The 24,604-nt window shown below is 35.9% G+C and overlaps 1 protein-coding gene across 1 annotated transcript in view; it reads right to left on the reverse strand.

Annotated features, from left to right (window-relative positions):
* Nucleotides 1-24,604, reverse strand: part of ARHGAP42 (Rho GTPase activating protein 42) — a 291,265-nt gene that overhangs the window by 26,185 nt on the left and 240,476 nt on the right. The window contains exons 10-13 of the mRNA XM_059930533.1: nt 23,474-23,583; nt 21,119-21,197; nt 19,685-19,724; nt 932-994 (exon numbers count right to left, since the gene is read on the reverse strand). Coding sequence (XP_059786516.1) covers nt 932-994; nt 19,685-19,724; nt 21,119-21,197; nt 23,474-23,583 — 292 coding nt within the window. The remainder of the gene's footprint in view (nt 1-931; nt 995-19,684; nt 19,725-21,118; nt 21,198-23,473; nt 23,584-24,604) is intronic.

Consider the following 24,604-nt stretch of genomic DNA (forward strand, 5'->3'; position numbering starts at 1 on the left):
ATGAGAAGGAAAAATCACAAGAAAATGGCTTAAGACACAGCTTCCGAAGTACAGAATGTTAAAAACTCAGATATATGCCTACACAAAATCTGAAAGCTACGTATCCAATTTTACAGTCTAACTTTAGCAAACCTACCCTGGAAACACCCATCAGACATGTATTTCTTAGAGCAGACATTGAACAGTGATTTGAAAGTCTATGAAGAGCTTCAAAATAGAAAAGTACACCTGCTTATTCACCACTACTTGACTATAAAAAAGCATCCAAGATGGAAAGGGATGATCAGTATTTCTCACACTCTGTTTCCTCAGTCACAGAGTCCTGCATGTTGAACAGTTTGATGGAATTGATAGCTTCACTTTAAAGGTGAGGAAACAGATTCAGAGATTTTAGGGAACCTACTTAACTTCTCAGAACTTCTAAGTGGCAGCACCAAAATTTGAATCTAAGTTTAAAGAACTCCAAAGCCCAATAGGAGGTTTTGCTTTAGACAAATTTTCCTGGAAGTAAAAGGCAACTGGAGAGGACTTCAGGACCGAGGTCATAACTAGAATGAGGAAAGGTGCTGAAATTGTGACAATGACTAAAATCACTCTGAGATATAATGTAGGGAAACAGGAGAGCTGAATTCAAGCTTCTTAGGAATCTTACCTTCCTAAAGCTTGAAAAAAAGAAAAACACAGAGTCCATCAATACGAAGTAAAGTGAGGCTATATTATGAAAATTCATTAAAAAACAAGTATGTCTGTAGTATGATTTTGGTAAACTGAAGTTCAAAGTATAGTTACTTATGTGTTTGTATAACTTATAATTCATATATTACTTAAAATAAATCTCCTGTTAATAACTAAGTCCCTCCTCATTCTGAGCAGTTTCTACGTAAGAAGGGACCACACAATAGTAACAGTGTACCCATCAGGCAACACTGACCTCTCGTTTCCACAGCTTGAATGCATTTTCTCACAAAGTTGAACCCTGCTTCATTTAAGTACACTGAAAGTAAAAGAAAATCATATTAAGTGTTTATGTTGAACTTGCATTCCTGCTTCAGTTGGCTCTGTAGTTTCATGGCTTGATGGCACAGGGGTTGTTACTGAATTTATCAAATATTTTGGTTAGCATATGAATTTTTATTTGGGGGTAGAAGTGAAGGAGGGAGGTTCACATTCACCAACGTTTTTATATCAACTTGCTTCATTAGAAACACAGATCTAATAATTATATTATTAGATATAATTAATAATTATATTCCATAGCTATTCACATATTTTTTCCCAAGAGATTCTCAAAACAACATTATGAGGTAGAGAGAAAGCTTTGCAATCTTAAGATGGTTCACCAAGTTGCTGAAAACTGCTTTTCTTTGTTCTAAGGTCTAGAGCCACATTTTAACTCAGCTCTCCTGAATTCAAGCTCAGTGTTCTATTCTATTGCATTTTGAATCATATTCAAATAATTCAAAATATGCTTAGTAAGTCCGTTAAAAATCCCCCAAAGATCTTCCATTATGAAACAGCAATTTATTTTCATTGTTTTTTGACAGATTTTCTTTAGATTTTTCAAATTTTCTTAAGGTTTGGGAGCCAGATCAAGTTAGATTACTTGTTTAAAGAGAAAGGATTTAAAAATACCAAATAACACTCAGAGGAAAAATTTAAAAATTTTTTGATACTATAATAAAATTTTTCATCAGATGTGGTGTACATATTGTATTTCTTAATATTCCCAAATCATAATATATGAAGACAATTCAAACCAATAGAAAATTAAAACTGGTTTCCATTTAATGATGGTGGATTAAATACATCCATGTAACTACACAGATTCACAGACAAAAAAGTATATATCAAAAAATTATGCTAAAAAAAATAGGTGCCAGGAAAGACAAAAAACTTTGAAGAAATCCTAGACAATGAAAATCACTGAAACGGAATTGACTGAAAAGTTTGAGAAATCTGAGATTAGAAATGAGAAATCAAAAAACTAGAAGTACTACAATGCGATATCACCCCATACCTGTCAGAATGGCCATCAAAAAAACAAAAAAACAAAAACACAAGTAACAACTGTTGCCAAGGATGTAAAGAAAAGAGAATCCTTGTATACCATTGGTAGGAATGTAAACTAGTGCAGCCACTGTGGAGAACAGTATGGAGGTTTCTCAAAAAACTAAAAATAGAACTAGCATATGACTCACCAATTCCACTCCTGGGTATATAGCCAAAAAAACCCAAAATATTAATTCAAAAAGATACATGTACCCCAATGTTCACTGCAGCATTATTTACAATTGCCAAGATATGGAAACAACCTAAGTGTCCATCAGCAGATGAATGGATAAAGAAGATGTGGTATATATACACACAATGGAATACTACTCAGACATAAAAAATAATAGCAGCAATTGGGTATTATGCTAAGTGAAACAAGTCAGATGGAGAAAGACAAATACTGTATGATATCACTTATATGTGGAATCTAAAAAATACAACAAACTATTGAATATAACAAAAAGGAAGCAGACTCACAGATATAGAGAACAAACTAGTGGTTACCAGTGGTTATCTGTGGAATCTAAAAAATACAACAAACTAGTAAATATAACAAAAAAAGCAGATACAGATATAGAGAACAAACTAGTTGCTACCAGTGGGGGAGGAGTGGGAGGTACAAACTATTGGATGTAAGATAGGCTCAAGGGTGTATTGTACAAAATGGAGAATATAGCCAAAATTTTGTAATAATTTTGTAAATGGAAAGTAACCTTTAAAAATTGCATAAAAATTTTTTAAAAATTAAAAAAATCTAGAGGTACTGACTTGGTAGAATATTTATTATACGTTGTTAGGCAAAAAAAAGTAATCTATAGGACAATACAACCCAATTTCTTAAAACATAAAATTTGAGGGTATGAATGTTTCTATTTTCCTAGGAAAAAGCTCTAGAAAGATCATGCAAATTGCAAGTAAGAAAGAAAAGGACAGAAGGTAGAAATTGTCATTTTTATTCATTGGATTTTGTAACTATTTTATATATCTTCTAAATTAGTTTTTAGAAATAAAAAATAGATTTAAACATGTAAAAATGCCAAAACTAAAATATGTATTGTTACCAATAGGAACTGGCTTATTTGTGTGTCCCCATGCCCTAGATGTCAAGAGAACAGAACTCAGTGAATGCTTTGGGTGAACTCAACATACAAGAATGAATGGCCATTAATCAAGCATCTTTCTAGAGCTGACTACCTACATGAGAGGCGAGCTTCTTTGGGCACCAATAAGGGATTGCTTACTTCCAATAACCCAAAATGCCAAGCACAGCATTATAGTATGAATACATTCAGATAATTTAAAATATTTATTGAACATAGGAAAAAAACAGGTAGAATAGAGAAGTAAGGAATCAATTATTAATTTTGATTTTTAATAACAGAAACTGAGCCAAAAAATGTAACCCTGGTAAAAATGATACACTAGCATTTTGTATCAATTAAAACTGCAAGTTCCTGACATTTATAACATTTGGTTCTTGAGGTCACATTTTTCAACTTTTCAATAAAATGTATTAAAAGAAAGAGAAATCCATTTTTTAAAAATTTCAATAAAACCTGCCCTTGGCTAAATGAACGAAAATAATTGTTATATATAAAAACAGATTTTCTTTAAATATCCATTTTGAGAAAAATAAGTAATAACCAGGCTATATCTTGAAGGTATACTGGGATATTTGGTGGCAATACCCCATTCTATCCTAGTAAACCAGTATCACAGGCTAATTATGAAGAAGAAAATCTTACAAACATTCAGTCTGACTGCCAGGTCATTCCATGCGTGCCACTGTCCTGATGTGTCCCATGGACCTTGTGTTTTAGCTCTCTTCACGTGAGTAAATAAAACATTATCGATCAATTCAGAAATGTGAAAAAATACATTGTGTTGGCAAAAATAACCATGCATTTTTGTTTTGTTTCCTTTGAACATCCTTTTCTATTGCCTGAAAGAGTATAGAGAGGTTCCATGGTGCAGAGGTAGCACCCAGCTTTGCTTAGAGCCAGGCAAACCTGGGATGGATCTCAGCTCTACTATTTACTGCTGTGTGGATAGAAGTGTGCCTATTAACTTTTATGAACTCTAGTTCTTTCATCTATAAAATGAGGGAAATAACAATACCTATGTTAAAGGGCTGTAGTAAGATGAAGACAAAATCCACATGAAGCACTGAAGAGTGGAAAACAATGGAACAAACCTAATCAGATGCTAGTTTCCTTCCCCATGTGCTCCTATCCACACATCACTGAGAAACAGAAGAAGAAACGGTAAAAAAAAAAAAAAAAAGGGGGCTTCCCTGGTGGCGCAGTGGTTGAGAGTCTGCCTGCCAATGCAGGGGACACGGGTTCGAGCCCTGGTCTGGGAAGATCCCATATGCCGCAGAGCAACTGGGACTGTGAGCCACAAACTACTGAGCCTGCGTGTCTGGAGCCTGTGCTCCGCAACAAGAGAGGCCACGATAGTGAGAGGCCCGCGCACCGTGATGAAGAGTGGCCCCCACTTGCCACAACTAGAGAAAGCCCTCGCACAGAAACGAAGACCCAACACAGCCAAAAATAAATAAATAAATAAATAAATAAATAAATAAATAAATAAATAAAGGAGTTCCTTTAAAAAAAAAAAAATTTAGGCTTTCAAACAATCTTAAAAAAAAAAAAAAGGGTCAGCCACTAGTACTAACCAGATGAAAGAGACAGTATTTACTCTCCCATTTAGCAGCTGTATTACTGGACACAGTTTTAATCTCTCTCATCCTCAGATTCCTCTTCTATACAGTAAGGATAATAGCAGTATTGTCTTCACAGGGCTATTCACAGATGAAATACGTTAACATTTGCAAAGCTCCTAGAATAGTACTTGGAATATAGTAAGTACTGCAGAAGTGTTGGCTGTTATCATCGTCGTCATCATTATTGGCTAGAGGAGAATATAAAATCTACACATGTCAATCACATGTATTCTTCGGGCCTGGCTGAAGTCACGGGGGCTTGAGGTACTATCTGCCAGAAGTGTTATTTTTCAGAGGCATACTATATTACTTATTTTTAAAATATTTGGGGCCAGGGCAATTATCTATTTTTTTCTTTTAATATAAATTTATTTATTTATTTATTTATTTATTTATTTATTTATTTTTGGCTGCGTTGGGTCTTTGTTGCTGCACGTGGGCTTTCTCTAGTTGTGGTGAGCAGGGTGTACGCTTCGTTGTGGTGAGCGGACTTCTCATTGTGGTGTCTTCTCTTGTTGCGGAGCACGGGCTCTAGGCGTGCGGGCTTCAGTTGTTGTGGCATTCAGGCCTCAGCAGTTGTGGCTCGCGGGCTCTAGAGCGCAGGCTCAGTAGTTGTGGCGCACGGGCTTAGTTGCTCCGTGGCATGTGGGATCTTCCCGGACCAGGGATCGAACCTGTGTCCCCTGCATTGGCAGGGGGATTCTTAATCCCTGCACCACCAGGGAAGCCCACAATGATCTATTTCTTTAAAAAAATGGAGATCAGGCATAAACCACTCAGGCCCTGTGAATCTAGCTGACCACTGAAGAGACAACAAGTTGGATATTCAGATATATGTCCCTATACTCTCATTAAACGTCAATAATCACAATGAACAAACACATCTTCTCATTGGAACGGAACTGTAGTAGCCTGGGATTACTTCACTCATATTTGCTGCTCTTTCCTGCAGGAAGATTATGTTTCTTAGCTCCCTCTAAGACAGACTTGGTCATATGATATGCACTAGCCAACAAAATATGAATGGAAGTCACAAATGTCATTATCCATCAGCTAGGAAGAGCTGGTATGTATTGTGCAAGCCTGCCACTTTTTTTCCCCCCCTCTGGTACAAGATCATCACTGTTACAGAGAGAAGGTACTACATGAGCTTGGGTTTTAGAGTAAAAATTATGTATAAGAAAATCACAGCTGACCTGAATGGACATATCGCATATTCAAGAGATGAACGTTTATTGTGGTTAAGTCTCTGAGACCACAGCATACCCTGGCCAGTTCTGATTTAATCATGTGTAACTTAAACAGATTGCTATGGCAAAAAGGACTAAATGGAATAAAGCCAATCCCACACACTTCGCTTTTCCTCGCTTATCTGGTATTTATCCGAGTTTCTGGCTACTGATTTGTCAATTCATATAAAAAGGCAGCACCCGTTCGTGGCTGCCTTACAAACTACTGATCAACAGTGTCTTCATGCAAGCACTCAGCAGTTTCTGCTGAGGTCTGAGGAGAAGAAGGCGATATGGCTTAAACAGGCTTTAACACCCTCTGTCTCCCAGTGAGTGATGGAGGAGGAAGTCACAAGGAGTGGTGCTTCTGAGGGAAGTCAGAGACAAACACATTTGGTAAAGGAAACCTTTCCACCTTCCAAAGTCATGAAGGGGTTACTACACTTAATATGCTAGTGCTAATGAAAATTCAGCAAAAATAGCTCTCTATAGCTTAAAAAAGAAAAACTGGGAACTCCTTAATGTTCAAATGAGAAGTCAGTGGAAGGGGTTCTTACTAAATAAAATCACACCATTAAAAGCTGATAATTTATCCTGATTCTTTCTTTAGTGGAGGGCAAGTACTCCTGCTGCAGCGGTAGAGAGGGGAGCATATCCATCTGTCTGAAGTACGAACTACTGAATCAGGGCTCAGTGCCTGGCCCAGAGCAGGCAGCCAACACGTGCTTACTGATCTATAGCTGGCTAGTTATTGGTTTGTAGCTGGCTTGCTCAAGTACCCTCTCTGGCTTCTACAAGGGTTAGAGCTTATCAGCTAACAGGAGTTGCTTTTGTCAACTCCTCTCCAGGGCTCTTACCCCAGCCCAGTATCTCTCCATAGAGAGGACCAGCGGGGTATGCAGAATACAACTACCACAAATTCCCAGGAATTGAAATCCTACAATATTAATGATACCTGGCCTTTGGGGGTAAAGAGGAAGATTGGCTAATGTAAAGAACTTAATTTAGTCAATCAAAAGTTAAGTAGAAACATTACTATTTCCCTCTGGCAACTATTCAGGGCTAAAATTTTTATTGAAACTCAAGTAAAGTTTCCATAAGGCAGTTTAGCAGCACAAAAGCTATTAATCTCAACAGAATTCAAAAAGCCATGAGGAGAAAAAAAAGAAAGAATTGTTTTCCATGCAGCTAACAAAGCAAAAGTCCTTGTACCTTCAATTTCCTAGTAATTAAAAACCCAGCATGTCCTTACAGATGTAATCTACTTGGCCTTACAATACATTCTCAGGGTTGACAAAACAAAGCAGCACTTGTCTTTAATTTCCAGTTCACATTTCTAGTCTGCCATTTCAGATTAAAAGGCCCCTATCACAGACAACTAATATCATACTATACATGGCTTGAAAGAAACAGGAAAAGAAGATGAGTGCATTTAATGGCGTTTGTGGTTCCCACAGGACATTTTCTCTTTTCCCTAAAGGTAGCAGTTAACTCTCCACAGCCCCGGCCCAAACTATTTTCTCTTTCTGCTCTGCCCATGAAGAAGACTTGAGCTCTGACCCTCTTCCTGGGTCTCAGTGATGGAAACAGAACTGTATTTGCTCAGTGGCCTTGGGGAGAAGAACTGAACTATCTAAATAGCAGTAGGAAGTGCCAAAACATTTGTGACAGATGGCGCTTGCCAAGGATAAGAATGAGTTCACTTTTTCTGTTTGTTGCTGGAGAGAATACATTCCCTGGGCACACATGGGAAAAGCCACTGAAACACAGAGTGGTAGAAATCTGGAGTTGTTGGGAAATTATAAAATTATCTTCTAGTTCAATCCGGGAAATTATAAAATTATCTTCTAGTCCAATCCCTTTGATTTTGTACATGAGAACTGAATGTTAGGAGACTTTACCACTACACAGCTGAGTAGTGACTTTTAATAGCAGAAACATCATTTGAAAGAACTTCCTTTTTCTTATTCACAATGATTGGAATAAAGTAGTTCCAAAATGGAGTATCGTTGAACTGAATTGCATGAGAGAATGAGAACTAGAAACCTTTCCTTTCGCAATTCCCAATTTCTCCAGACCTAGGGTAGAGGGACCAGCTGAAAAGCCACCAAATCAAATGTATGTGTGAGTGGGGACAAGGCTCAGGGCACCAAGAGACAATGCCAGAGAAAGCAAGCCTAGGAAAAAAGGCAACTGCCTCTGTCCCTGTTAACAACTGGTCCCATGATGAAAGTCTCATGACAGAAAAGGTGTCTCAAGACAGATAATTTGCTTCTTTGAAAAATGAGCTCAAATGGCGGAATTATAATTTCATTGGCACGGCTTGAGGAACAGTTTAGTTCTAATCTTTCTTTTTTTTTTTTTTTTTTTTTAGTTCTAATCTTAATTGAGTGATAATCTGTGTAGTAAGTACTCTCAAAATAAATCCATTCCCAAACTCTTATAATTTCAAGAAAAGGATACTGTGGTATATTTTACAACCAGAAAAGTATCTGTGGATTTAATATCCTGTAACTGACCAATGCTCTAGCTTTTTAACTTGATGCTTTTTTCACAAAGACGAGTCAAATCTTCCTTCTCTACTAAATTATGCTAGTCTCATTTACAGCATCTAGATTCTGAAAATGGTAAATTAAGAGTAACCACAAAGTAGGGAGACTTTTTCAGGTTAGGCTTGTAAAGAGTCTCATTACAGTCACAGCATAGTTTCACTCTCCATTGAACAGTACATGTTCTCTGTATATTCACAGTATGGCCCTATTTTAGGACACTAGATAGTTCTTCGACTGTCTGTTGCTTTTAGGGTTTTCAGTGAAAGCACAGACACATGACTACTCCCAATTGCTGACATTCAAAACAGTTTTTTATCTGAGTTTTATATTTTACCATCCTAAGCTTGATTGTTATCTTCCGCAGTTCAAAAACACACATGTCCAGCAAAACTGAGTTTCCAAAGGATAACAGGAATAATTTAAGATAAGTGGAATCCATCTGAATTACCAAGGCTATAAAGAAGCACTTCTCAAGATGGCAAATGAATCAAGGCTGGTATTGGTTTCAAATACCAACTACGAGAGAAGTTACAGACTAAAATTGCCATAACGCCACCTCGGAGGAGAGTCAAGGGTCAAAAAGGGACATAGATGTCAGAAAACAAAATGATGTATAGAAAAATGGTGGAAGGGGCAAACATAAAGAAGACACAAGCTGCTGAACTCATAACATGATGAACTCGCATGATTTACTCAAGATCAGAGAAAGAGGTTTGAGAACTTCACAATCACTGGCATATAATTTTGAGCTGAAACAAATAAAATTCTGGACCTATTACTAGGAAGAAAACATGATGCTACTCTTAATAGGATCAAGTGCTTGAATCTGGAATACTGTTTAGCATAAAGATATGTCCTAGGAGTCATTAAATCACTGGAAAAATAGTGGCTGATAAGACACATGATAAAAGAGAAAGGGGTAAAATTACAGCCTGAGGAAGAGATTCAAAAGTCCATTAATAAATTTTAGGCCTTGATATAGTAGATTGTTCAAAATTATATGCAAAAAGATTAAATTCTGAGGACTTGGAAAGGCACTTCATTGCATGTTGGATTGAAAATATTTAGAAAGCCTCCCTCAGGCAAATTGGCAACACCAAAAAGTCCACCCCACAGCAAGGAGGAGCTTAGTTGTAGAAGGTGCAATCAATCCTGTGCCTCTACTAGTCAGAGTTTCTTTTATTGGCGGCATATGCCATAGTCTTGACTTTTAAAACAGAGTACTGATTCTGTTCATGTAAGCAAATATGAATCTCCAAGAATGTGTAAAAACAACCCAAAACAAGTGTTATTTTGGATAACTTGGCTTTATACCAATGTAGCAAGACCTTTTGAAATGACTATGCAATTTCACATGTAACTTCTTAGAATGTTTAGAATACTTAAAAAGACGTTATTTTCTACATTTATAAGCAAATTTACTAGACTACAAAAGATGCCTAGTGTTTAGGAAGATTATATTTTGCCAGAATCACAAATTTGTCCCATTAGGGTGTTGAGTTTGAGAGAATGAAATTTACTAGTTTTGTATTTATAATTTGACATGTCTGTAGAAGCTTGATTGATTAAATGTATAAGTGGGAGAATTTTATCAAATTTATGGAAAAATAAAGAAGTGAAAATGACTTACTTTTAAAATTAGTACATTTATAAATAAGAGCTGTATGTTGATTAAAAATAGGATTAAAGAAACATTATGGCTTAAGACAAAATAATAAAAATAAAACTCAAAAATAGGTTTAAGATTTATAACTTCAAGTACTACCTATTAATAGAGCAAAGGTAATTTAAAGATTCTTTTCATGATCAAAATCTCCCCCTGGGCAATAAAAGCCTAGTGGCACTGAGTAAGAATAAGAGCAAATATGTGCTGAGCACACATCTCAGGGAAGGCCTGCATGGAGAACTATGGAGAAGAGATGGAATCTGTCACCAGGAGCTCAGGGAACTAGGTGGAAAACTGAAACATCATATCAAGAGCCAGAATGTGATAAATCATACAAACACATGGACTCTCAGACACCTATTTCTCTGAAACACGTATCAATTTATAATTACACATGGTGGCACAACGATGTTTCAGGTGCCTAAGACTACAGGAAAGCTGATTTCCAGAAGAGTGAGTCTTTACTACAATAAGCACAAACTCCCTCCATCACAGCATAAGAACATTTGATAACTTTCTCACTCAAATTACCTAGTTATGATAAAAACCCTAGTTCCAAGGTGCATTAAGTATCAAATATATTCTGATTGACTTGACCACATCCTCATTCAAAAGCTCTATTCAATATCATATATATATTCATTTGTTTTTCAGGAAGGATTTGTCCTTGAGTAGGTTCATTTGAATTTGAAAGGACTATCTTTATACTGGATATGAACAATGAAACCAATGTTAGAAAACACATTTCAAACTCTACTCAAATGCAAATTACACAACAGATTACTTTTTAGGTAATTGTTTAGAATGAACATTCAGTACTTACAAACCTCTTATCGGTTGGTTAATGTTTCCCTGATTAGATAAAAGTGGGCAATGAAAGATTTTATACTAATCACTCTGATTGGCAAAAAAGAAAGGAACACAAGAATAAAAACTGGAAATATTATTTTAACTCTTTAACATTAAAGGTATTTTAAATCATGCATTTTCTTTTGATAATTTCTGAAATTAATCACGAGGAAGAATTTCATCCAGATAAAATGATAAGTTTTTGCATACACTCAATATTTATTACTTTCAAATGAGTGCTTTCCCAGTTTTTATCATTACTCCATTCTAACTTGTATTTTAATAACAATCCAAAAGTCAGGCTTATTAAGGCTGTTTTAAAAATAAATTTAGACATCATGAAAGTCAATTGAGTTAAATAAAATTTGAAAGTGCTTTAAAGGATATACACATAACCTTAGAAACATATAAAATTTGACTTTAAATGTCAAATAATTTGACTATGTAGATTACATATGAAGATACCCTAAACTAACCAAGGATTAAAGGTGGCAGATGACTAAAAAGGATTCAGAATATGATGGAAAATACATAAAATGTGTTCATTCAGAATGGTTTGACACAAATTCAGTAATAATACAGCCACAACATGTTTTCCTACATATCCCATGTGTTATGACAATGTCTTATACTTCACAATCTTGGGCACAATCTCCTAAAATTAGCAGTGTTCATATCTTCAGTTTTGTAAATTGGAGCAGAGAAAATAAGATAAAGAAACCCTCTATTGCCATTAAAAAAAATCAAACTAAATATCAATTGCCTCCAATCTCTTTCTGGGATAAAGCAGGGTACCTACTTATAAGTAATGAACACCAAATAAATAAAATAATTTTGGTTACTATAAAGCCCAGTAGTTAGTGGTTTTAACATGAGAAACTCTGAATGAAAATTTCAAATTTGCTGAGTACCATCAGATCAAAGGTGTACTACTATGATTTTTCCAGCGTTAACTTTTAATATCACATAATACCTCTGTGATAAAAATAACCACGTGGTGGGGGTTGGGTTAAGATGCCAGCATAGGAAGATCCTGAATTCACCTCCTCCCATGGACACACCAAATCTACAACTACATATGGATCTGAAAAAGACCTGAACACTAGCTAAACAGCACCTCCACAACAAAGGATAAAAGGACCACATCAAGATGGGTAGGAGAGTCAGAAGCGCAGTCTCACCAAAAACCTCACCTCTGGCACAGCAACCCACAAGCACAAGGGATCTCACAAATATGGAACTTCTCCCTGAGGAGCTGGGGGTTCGTGCCCCACATCAGGTACCCCAACGCTTACAACCTGCACTGGAGAGATGAGTGCCCAATACTTTTGGCTTTGAAAACCAACAAAAGGATGTAGGGACAGAAAAGTTTGCCCTTAAAGGGCTCACGTGCAGACTCATTCACCTCAGGACCCAGTGCAAAACCAAGTTTGAAAAGCTCCTAGACCATACATGAAGGAGATTCATTAGCTAAGATTAAAGGGTCTTTGGGACTTTCTCCTGGGACAGAGGTGCTGGTGAGCAACATTTTTGTGTTCTCACTCCACACTGCAAGAGTTAAAGGACCTGACTTGCTTCCGTGCTCTCCTCTGGTCCCACTGAAGCCAGGGGGGCTTACCCCACCCTTACGTGTCCCTGTAGTTCTGCTGCAGCCCGTTATCTCACACTGCCCCCATGTGTTCCTGTGGCCTTGAGGCAGGAGATAGATGGGCCCCACGCTGAGCAGCTGGAGTTTGTCCTCTGTGGACAGATACTCCAAGATGAAGACAATAACGGGAGGGAGGAGAAGCTGAGCCCTGCCCCAATAAGAAATAAAGAGACCACATATTCTTCATTCTTGAAGTCAAGGAGACCATCCTGACTATACATGCACAGAAAGGCTCCTCGGAGGTCAAAAGGGAGGGGGTGACACTCCATAGTAAGTGATGTCAACCTACCCATAGGCCTCTTCGCTAGAATCCATCTTGGCTAAGAGATGTGCGCGCACACATGGGAGGACCTTGAGATAAACCAAATACGGATTCAGAGCCAGGCAAAGCAAGATGATTGGCCAGAAGAAATGCCCCATATAAGTGATTCAAACTACCACGAGGGTGTGACTCTCTCTGAGTCAGCCTGAGTCTATTCACATGTACCTTTTTTCCTCCTAATAAACACTTTACTTGTTTCACTCCTTTCTGTTTCTTTGTGGGAATTCAAGGCCAGGGGCCTTGTCACTGGCCACTGTCCCTCATGGTCTAGTGGCTAGGATTCAGCACTCTCACTGCCATGGCCTGACATCAATCTCTGGTTGGACAACCGAAATTCTGCTTCAAGCCGCTGCAGGCTGAGGCCACCCAAGATCAGCCTCACTGTGACCATCATGTGCTTCTGCAGCACCACGGCAGCCAGCAGTCCCACCCAGGCTCTCCTGTGGCCCATGAAGCCAGCAGGCACATGCATTCCACGTGCAAGACAGCCCTTGAGCACCTGGCTATGGTGTCCAGGGAGGCTTGCATTTCTGGGCCTTATGGCTCTGAAATAATTGAGGAGACAGTTCATGGTATGGAACCACCCCTAAGACCCTGACAGCATACTGAAACACATCCCCAGACTTCTTGTGAAAAAGCCCTATTTACTTGGCCCAGAGCTTAAGCCAGAGGGGAAGGCTTCAAGTTTACCACACACCTAGAAGCTATGGAGGAGCTCTCGGGGAATACAGACTGGGGGATGCCATCTTTGCACTATCCCTTGGCCTCGTGACAGATCACCTGTACCTTTCAGAGAGGAGTTTATGCACTCATTTGGAGCCCTGTCTTTTGCAACTGTCACCAAGGGGACACCTCCAAATCACCTGGTCTTGAGGCCAGTAGGGAGTTACAACCATGGTCACACAATACTATATATACATGTGTTCTTTAAAAGCTGCTACCTGAGGGTCTTCATTCCAAACAGCCTGAAACTAGGTGTGGAATTAGATCCCTCCCTTTGGAACACTGATAGGTCTTGGCACAAACTCTGGGACTTATCAAGAAAAAAATTAAACACTTAGATAATTACAAATGTTCCAGAGACAACAAGCAGTTAGGGCAGGGTTGAAAAATCAGGTTCATCTCCTACACAGGGCCACTCCTTCAAGACTGGGAGAGGTAACTGTATTGCCTTATATGTAGAAACAAACACAGAGAGATAAGCAAAATGAGAAAACAGAGGAATATGTCCCAAACAAAAGAAAAGATAAAAATCCAGGAAAAAAAAAAACCTTGCTGAAATGGAGGTAATTTACCTGCTAAAGAGTTTAAAGTAATGGACATAGAGATGCTCACTGATCTCTTGGAAGAAAAGATGAACACAATGAGAACTTCCACAAAGAGACAGAAAATAAAAGTAAGTACCAAAAATAAATCACGGAGCTGAAGAATACTGTAACTGAAAAGAAAAATACACTAGAGGTTTTCAATAGCAGACTAGATGAAGCAGAAAGGATCAGCAACCTGGAAGACAGGACAGTGGAATTCATCCTAACAGATCAGAAGGAAAAAAAAAAAAAGATTACTTAAGAGACCTATGGTGCAACATCAAGAGGAATGACATTCTCATTGTAGGGGTCCCAGAAGGAGAATAGAGAGAAAAAGGGGAAGAACATTTATTTGAAGAAATAATGGCTAAAAACATCCCTAATTGGGGGAAAGAAACAGACATTGAAGTCTAGGAAGCACAGAGAATTCCAAATAAGACGAACCCAAAGAGATCCAAAACAAGCACATTATAATTAAAATGTCAAAAGTTAAAGACAAGGAGAGAATCATAAAAGAAGCAAGAGAAAAACAACTTGCTACATATAAAGGGAGCCCCATAAGATTAACAGCTGATCTTTCAGCAAAAAATTTAAAGTCCAGAAGGGAATGGCACAATATATTCAAAGTGTTGAAAAGAAAAAACTTTCAACCAAAAATATTCTACAGGCAAGGTTATCATTCAGAACCGAAGGAGAGATAAAGAGTTTTCTACAGAAGCAAAAGCTAAAGGAGATCATCAACACTAAATCTGCCTTACAAGAAATGTTAAAGGGACTTCTTCAAGAAGAAAAAAAAGGGTATTAAATAGTAACATGAAAACATAAAAAAGTCAAAATCTCATGGGTAAAGGCAAATATATAGTAAAGTTAGTGGATTAACCATTTATAAAGCTAGTATAAAGGTTAAAAGACAAAAGTAGTAAAGTTAACTGTAACTACAATAATTAAGGGATACAGAAACAAGATGTAAATATAACATCAAAAACATAAAATGAGGGTGGGAGAAGTAAAAATGTACAGTTTTTAGAATGTGTCCAAACTTAAGTTGCTATCAGCTTATAACAGAGTACTATACACACACACACACACACACACACACACGTAGTTTTTCTATATATGAACCTCATGGAAACCACAAACCAAAAACTTATAGTAGATACACTACAGATAATGAGAAAGAAATCTATACACAACATGAAAGAAAGTCATCAAACCACAAAGGAAGAGAGCAAGAAAAGAAAGAAAGGAACAGAGAAGAACTATAAAAGCAGCCAGAAAACAAGCTGCAAAATGGCAATAAGTACATACTTGTTAATAACTACTTTAAATTTAAATGGACAAAATTCTCCAATCAAAAGCCATAGAGTGGCTGAATGGATTAAAAAACAAGACACAATTATATGTTGCCTACAAGAGATTCAGTTCAGATCTAAGGACACAAACAGGCTGAAGGTGAAGGGATGAAAAAAGAAAAGGAAACAAAACAAAAACAAAAGGAAAACTGGTGTAGCTATACTTATATCAGACAAAACAGACTTTAAAACAAAGACTGTAATAAAAGACAAAGAAGGGCATTACAGAATGATAAAGGATTCAATCCAACAAGAGGTTATAACATTTTAAAATATATATGAAACAACATAGGAGCACCTTAATATAGAAAGCAGACATTACCAGACCTAAGGGGAGAACCTGACAGCAATACAATAATAGTAGGGGACTTTAACACCCTACTACCATCAATGGACAGATCATCCAGACAGAAAATAAGGAAACACTGGCCTTAAACAGCATATTAGACCAGATATACTTAATAGACACGTATAGAACATACCATCCAAAAGCAGCAGAATACACATTCTTCTCAAGTGCACATGGAACATTCTCCAGGATAGATTACATTTTATGCCACAAAACAAATCTCAATAAATTTAAGAAGACTGAAATCATATAAAACATCTTTTACAACCACAATGGTACGAAACTAGACCTACAAGAAGAAAACTGGAAAAATCACAAATACGTGGAGATTAAATAACATGCTACTGAACAAGCAATGGGTCAGTGAAGAAATCCGAGGGGAAATCAATAAATAATATGAACAATGAAAATGGAAATACAACATTCCAAAATCTATGGGACAAAGCAAAAGCAGTTGTAAGAGGGAAGTTTATAGCAATACAGGCCTACCTAAAGAAAAAAGACAAATCTCAAACAGTCTAACTTTAAACCTAAAGTAAGTAGAAAAAGAAGAATGAAGTCCAAAGGTAGTAGAAGGAAGGAAATAATAAAGATCAGTGTGAAAATAAATAAAACAGAGACTAAAAAAATATTTAAAAAATCAATGAAACCAAGAGCTAGTTCTTCAAAAAGATAAACAAAATGGACAAATCTTTAGCTAGACTAACCAAGAATAAAAGAGAGAGGGCTCAAATAAGTAAAGTCGAAAATGAAAGAGGAGAAATGACAACCGATACCAGAGAAATACAAAGGATCATGAGAGACTACTAAGAACAATTACATGCCAACAAATTGGATAACCTAGAATATAGAAACATATCATCTTCCAAGACTTAATTATAAAGAAATAAAATATCTGAATAGACTGATTATTAGTAAAGAGATTGCAAAAAAATCCCAACAAACAAAAGTACAGGATCAGAGAGTGTCACTCATGGATTCTATCAAACATCCAAAAATTAAATACCTATCCTTCTCAAACTCATCCAAAAATTGAAGAAGAGGGAACATTTCCAAACTCATTTTATGAGGCCAGCATTATCCTGATACCAAAATCAGACAAGGGCACCACAAAAAAGAAAATTATAGGTCAATACCCCTGATGAAAATAGATGTAAAAATCTTCAACAAAATATTAGCAAACTGAATTCAACAATATATAAAAAGAATCATACAACATGATCAAGTGAGACTTATTCCAAGGATGCAAGGCTAGTTCAATATCCACAAATCAGTAAACATGATACATACATTTACAAAATGAAGGATAAAAATCATATGATCATTTCCATAGATGCAGAGAAAGCATTTGACAAAATTCAACTTCCAATTATGATAAAAACACTCAACACAGTGGGTATAGAGGGAACATACATTGACATAATAAAGGCCATATATGACAAGTCCACAGGCAATATCATATTCAATGGTGAAAAGCTGAAAGCTTTTCCTTTAAGATTAGGAACTATAGAAGGATGCCCACTCTCACTACTTTTATTCAACATAATATTGGAAGTCCTAGACACAGAAATTAGGCTAAAAAAAGAGAAATAAAAGGAATCCCAATTGGAAAGGAAGAAGAAAAAATGTCACTATTTGCAGATGACATGATACTGTATAGAGAAAACAAACTATAGACTCCACCAAAGAAACCTCTTAGAACTAATAAATGAATTCAGTAAAGTTGCAGGATACAAAATCAATATACAGAAATCTGTTGCATTTTTATATACTAATTACAAAATATCAGAAAAGGTAACTAAGAAAACAATCCCATTTACAACTGCATCAAAAAGAGTAAAATACCCAGTAATAAATTTAACCAAGGAGGTGAAAGATGTACATTGAAAACTCTAAGACACTGATGATAAGATGACACAAACAAATGGAAGGGTATACCATGCTTATGAATTGGAAAAATGAATATCATTAAAATGACCGTACTACCCAAGGCAATCTGCGGATTCAATGCGATCCCTATCATTTATCACAGAAGTAGAACTAATAATTCTAAAATTGTATGGAACAATGAAAGTCCCTGAATAGACAAAAGAAATCATGAGAAAAACAAACCAAAAAAAAAAAAGACAAAAAAAAAAAAAGCTGGAGGTATCAAACTCCCTGATTTCAAACTAAACTATAAAGTTATAGTAATCAATACAGTATGGTATTGGCATAAAAACAGATGCATAAATCAATGGAACAGAGTAGAGGGCCCAGAAATAAACCCACATATATATGAACAAATAATTTATGACAAAGGAGTCATGAATATACAGTGGGAAAAAGACAGTCTCTTCAATAAATGGTCCTGGGAAAACTGGACAGACACATGCAAATAAATGAATCTTGACCACTATCTTATTCCACACACAAAAATCAACTCAAAATGGATTAAAACTTAAAATAGTCCTGAATCCATAAAACTTTTAGTAGAAAACATAGGCAATAAGCTCCTTGATATCAGTGTTGGCATGGAATTTTTGAATCTGACCCCAAAAGCAAAGGCAACAAAAGCAAAAATAAACAAGTGGGACTACATCAAACAGAGAAGCTTCTGCACAGCAAAGGAAACCATCAGCAAAATGTAGTGGTGACCGACTGAATGGGAGAAAATATTTGCAAATCATATATGATAAGGAGTTAATATCCAAAATATATAAAGAATTCAAACAACTCAATAGCGAAAAACAATTTGATTAAAAAATGGGCAGAGGATCTATGTAGATATTTTTTCCAAAACACATACAAGATGGCCCACAGGCACATGAAAAGATGTTCAACACCACTAATCATCAGAGAAATGCAAATCAAAACCGCAATGAAATATCACCTCCCACCTGCTATAATGGCTATCATCAAAAAGACAAGAAATAACAAGTTTTGTAGAGGATGTGGAGAGAAGAGAAACTTTGTACACTATTGGTGGGAAAGTATATTGGTGCAGCCACTATGGAAACTAGTACAAAGGTACTTCGAAGTTTAAGAACAGAGCTACCATATGATCCAGCTATTCTACTTCTGGGTATTTATCCAAAGAAAATGAAAACACTAATTCAAAAAGATATATCCACTGCTATGTTCATTGTAGCATTATTTACAAGAGCCAAGATATGGATATAACCTAAATTTCTATTGGTGGAGGACTGGATAAAGAAGACATGCTATATATACACAGTGGACTACTACTCAGCCATAAAAAAGGAAACTTTGTCATTTGCAAGAACATGGAGGGACCTCAAAGGCATTACGCTAAGTGAAATAAGTCAGAGAAAGACAAATACCATATGATTCTACTTATATGTGGAATATACAAAACAAAACAAACAAACAAAGAAAATGAAACCAAACTCAGATATAGAGAACAGATTCATGGTTATCAGAAGGGAAGGGGGTTGGAGGGTGGGTGAAATGGGTGAAGGGGGACAACTGTATGGTGACAGATGGTACTAGACTTATTGCACTAATCACTTCACAGTGTATACAAAGATTAAATTACTATGTTGTACACCTGAAACTAATATGTTATGGTACTTCAACTAAAAAAAAAAAATCTACGTGATAACATTTGAAATAATTATTAAAATGACTTACTTTCTTCTTTCTTGCTAATAATCGCAGGCAGAGTATAAATCTAAAAAACAAAGGAAGTCAGTGAGTTACTTGCAATTAATGACCCAGCACAGAAGATTACCAGGGCGATATTGGTACAATGATACACAAAGGGAGTGTCTTGATTTCAAGGTCTTACAAATACTGTGTCCACAATGCCATCTCCCCAGCCCAACTTCCAATCTCGCCTCCCACTCCTTTCCATCCCCGGCTGTCCTGCCCTGGGCGAAGTTTTACCTCTTTCCCTCTGATCTAAGCATCTCATTCTATTCTCCAACATGATGCATAATTTCCCTTCTTCAGGAAGTATCTCATGATGGATTTCACCTGATTGTTCCTTCCTTAAATTATCTGCTTAGTGTTTTTTTCTTAGTGTGTACAATCCTAACTTGTACTTGTTGAGCTATCACACTGTCTTCTAAATTTTTTCTAGGTCAGGGCTTGCCCCTCAACTGTTAGTGGTAAAGAACCAAGTTCCTTTGTTTTTAGTTTTTAATCTGTCGCTGACTGACATTTTTATAAATCACAATAAATTTTAAAGGTAATACACATAATAAAGAATAGATGCAGAGTCCAAATTTTTTATTATTAAATTCAACAGATGTAAAATGACTTCTCATTGCTATAAAATTTTCCAGATGCTTAATCATAATCTCTGCACTCATCTTATTGTAGCCTGGTAACGGTTTGTAGGATGGACTCAGTCTGGGGACCACACTTTGTGTAGCTCTGTTGTGGCATAGGTACTTTTCAGAAGAATGGTCACAGGTTCTCTGCCATTTAAAAGATAGTTTTCAAGGGACAGGCTGGGGTATCCTATTTGCTCTGTGTGCTCATCCCTCTAATCATTTATTGCAGTGTTCTCCACAAAAGTCATCAATGATTTATTCCCTTTTTTATATAAGCCTCCCTGATAATTTTAAGTAAATTATGTCAACATCAAAATAACTATTATAAAAATGGGGATCTGGATAGAGGGAAAATGTCAAGCCACAAACAGTTTTAGCAAAGGAGACTTTTAAACCATGGTCTAGGACCAGGATTAGTTCTTTCCCTGAAACTTGTTCATCATGCTGATCATAAAGCCTAGCACAAGACTTGCAGAGTGGGCACTCAAGAATTATTAACTAAATAAAATAATCTAATCAATGTAGCCAAATTAATGATTATAAGTAATTTTTTAAAAGTAATTTTAGGGTTTTAAATTAGTCCTGGAAGTCCCCTGGGGAAAAGAATTCAGAAGTTGGTGTTATGTGCCAGTGACACAACACTAGGAAAACAGTAAGAGTCTCTACTCCTCTGATTTGCTATTTTAATATTTTCAAATACACTATAGACATATAAAATTTTTTTCAGATGTACTTTGCAATTATTAGAACAATAAAATCTAAATTATAGAATATGTCATATTCCTACCGGTTCCTTCCCATCCATGGCTTCAAGCCAGAGTTTCCGATTAGCTTCTGAAAAGGCTTGCAATGTGATGATTCCATGCCTATTAAAAAATATTTTATACATTCAATTTACTACTTTTATGCCTTTACACATTTATTATTTTAAAAAAATTCTTAGCTAACTTTAAAAGTAAAATTTGAAGAAAAAGCAGGAAAGAGAAAAAAGAAATGAAAAGAGAGAAAAGAAAAAAGAAGGAATTTTAAAAATGAAATCAATAAGTGTTTTAGGTATAAGACTATCTGAAGGAGCTTAGGCTCAAACTATTTCCCCTGAAATGACCAAAAAGGATGAAAAGCTACATTCACAGAAGTTCAAAAGCACCGAAACATTCCACAGTATGAGAATAATTAAGATTATGACCCAACGTGGTACAACTAGTCACTAAAAATAATTACAATGAGTATATAGCAATATGGAAAGCCTTATACCATAACTAGTCAATTATTAAGAAGACACTAAAACCAAAGTGTTTACATATACAATGATCACAATATTACAGTTAATACGTATAAAAACAACTCTCTCCCATGCACCCATTCTGAGATAGTTACTTGAGGATGTGCTTCAAGAAAAGAGCAAGCAAAGGGAGGAAGGAAACCAATATAAGAGAGAGAAAAATAGAAAATTCAGAAAAAAGTGAAATTAATCTAATTAATTGTGCAGGCTGTCCATAAGATAAACAGAAAACTAGAGGATTCTGTGAAAAGGTACATGAAGAAGGAAATTTCATTTAAATATTGTGTGGTTAAAAGCCTGGAGTGAGTTAAAACTGTGATAAAGGCATATATCTCTACATAAACAGGAAAACAGCTCATTAGACTGATAGGAAAAGGGAAAATGTATTATAAAGATCAAGGTAATTTTATCTTGGAGAATCTAAGCCAGTGTAAAACACAAATAATAACAACAATCAATACTTGTTGGCTGTTTATTATGTGCCAGGCACTGTGTTATAAGTATGTCTCCTTTATTATCTCATTTATTCCTCACAACAACCCTTTGATGTGGGTACTGATTTTCCTTGTTTTACAGATGAAACAACTAAAGGACAGAGTTTAACAGTGTGCTCCAAGTATATATCTAGAAAGTGTCGAAAAAAAGAAAAGAGAAATCACTAACATGTTGGTATTTATCTACATAGAAAAACCAGAAGTTCCTACCACAAAACTATTAAAACCAAGAGTTCAACAACTGTGCTGGATATAGACTGATATATAAAAAAATTCATAGCCTTTCTCTATGGCAATCTTAACCATAAAACAAAAAAAGAGTTTCTACTAAAGAATTTAAATAAAAAGAATATACCCAAAAACAAATCTGAAAAAAATATATATGTAAAAGATATGTAAAATCCTTGGGAGAGTTCAACTCACCATTCAACTCCAGTCAAAAATCCCAAAGGATGTTTTGGAGAGAAAGGGAAACTTAATAAGCAGATCTATAAAGCATAAGAACACAGGGCCAAAATAGCTAACACTATTTTAAAGAAGCATAAGAACAAGGCTATGCCCTACTAAATAGTTAACAAGCTATCGTACATAAGCTATAGTATATAACAGTGTATATAGTATGTCAGAGTATATATACAGTGTACACACACACACACACACACACACACACACACACACAAAGCTAGAGTATTCAGAAAAGCATGGTGGTAATGCAGGGGAAGAAAAATAGATTATGGAATGCAACAGAGATCAAGAAACATACCCCTCCTTATTTTGTTTCTATTCTACTTGTATTGAAACAATAAAGGAACAGAGTTAAATAATTCCACTAGGTGATAAGCTTGAATGCACAACCTTTATGTCTCTCCCAATATTCTGTGGCTAAGAATGCCCAGAACAGTGTTGTGTACATGGTAGGCACTGATTTTCACTGGCTAAAGGAAGCTTATGGAATTTGCAGTTGTGTCTTATTATTCCTTGGGAACAAGGACACTAGATTTCAAAAGCATACAAAAAGGCTGACCCAGGAGCCATGAACAATGCCATCAGGTTCCTTCATTTTGATGGGGACCTCAGTCCACAATATGCACTTTCCCCTAAGGCAGTCATCTTTATTGATTTTTCCAGATTCTTCTCTGAGTGATGTTACCCTTTGGTAGCACTCTGTGTCTGATTTATTTTTTTGAAAGCATCATGCAATACTTATTTGTTGAATAAACAAGTGAAAGAATGAAATAAACATATATATTGTCTTTAAAAAAGAGACTGAAAAACAAGCACTTTATGCTGTTTCATATTTACATCTATACATAGAAAGAAACAAATAATTTAGATTATTAAAAAATGTAAAGTGAAAAGTTCAAACCTTTCGACTACTTCTATGTCAAAGCAGAATCGTTTATCAATTGAATCTGTCTTTCGTCGGATACAAGATTTTAATTTAAACATTTCTGGTGAGCTAGTAACAAGGCCATTCTGAAACAAGAAGTGGAGCACATTACTGACATGATGACAAGGTGAACTGAAATATATTAAATACACCATCTAAAGTTTCCATATTAAAATGACAACTTATAGTACAGTTTATGTATAAAGATCATAATCACACCCTGTTTCTATAAGTACAAAGACTTCTGCCTAATGTTAACTGCCCAACTGTAACACACCAAACCATTTATTAATAAATTAATCATATATACATGTTTTATTCAAAGAATTCTGTGACATGCCTGTCTAGTACCCTTCAACATATTTACTTATAATGTTAAATTATACTATAATGTGTGTGTGTGTGTGTGTTTGTATTGGAGCTGTAGAGTATTAAATGATAGCTGGCTCACAACCTCAAGAGAGCTACCAAAATAATAAAGTTCTAGTAGATACTTGCTATAATGTTATTACTATCATGCATACCACGTAATTCCCCTGCTGGTAACCAACTAGTAGTCTGCTGCTAAAACTAAACTAAACCTCTTTTGACAGGATCCGACATAGGCTCAATTCATAATTCTCTTCTATATCTGAAATGCCAGTCAATTTTAAGGGGAATATTTACCTAATGCCTGGTTAATTCTATTGTTTCTGGTTGCAAATCTCTCTTATTAATAGAACTCTGGCTTGGACTATTTATTATTAGCTCACTGACTGTCACATAAACTGACTTTTGGGCAATATCTTTTCTTATGAAACTTTTAGAGTAGAAACTAGGCATGATTATAGCATTTAATAACTTCTTGTGAGGGTAGCAATCTAAGGTTTCTTTTTCTCTGGTATGTTCTCCTTTATTTTATGTCTCTTACTTTGAATTATTAGACTCTAATGAATGCCCAAGCACAATAAGTTTCAGCTGATGTATTTGAGTATGTGTCTAAGTTAGATCAACATTTACCTCTGCCATGATCTACACCACAAATTAGCTGAGTAAGTCACTTACTTTCTATTGTCTTTATTTTTTAATCAGGTAAAATGAGGCTAGCCTAAATAATCTTTAGGATAA

The sequence above is a fragment of the Balaenoptera ricei genome, chromosome 8 (assembly GCF_028023285.1).
Source record: "Balaenoptera ricei isolate mBalRic1 chromosome 8, mBalRic1.hap2, whole genome shotgun sequence".
Lineage (NCBI taxonomy): Eukaryota > Metazoa > Chordata > Mammalia > Artiodactyla > Balaenopteridae > Balaenoptera > Balaenoptera ricei.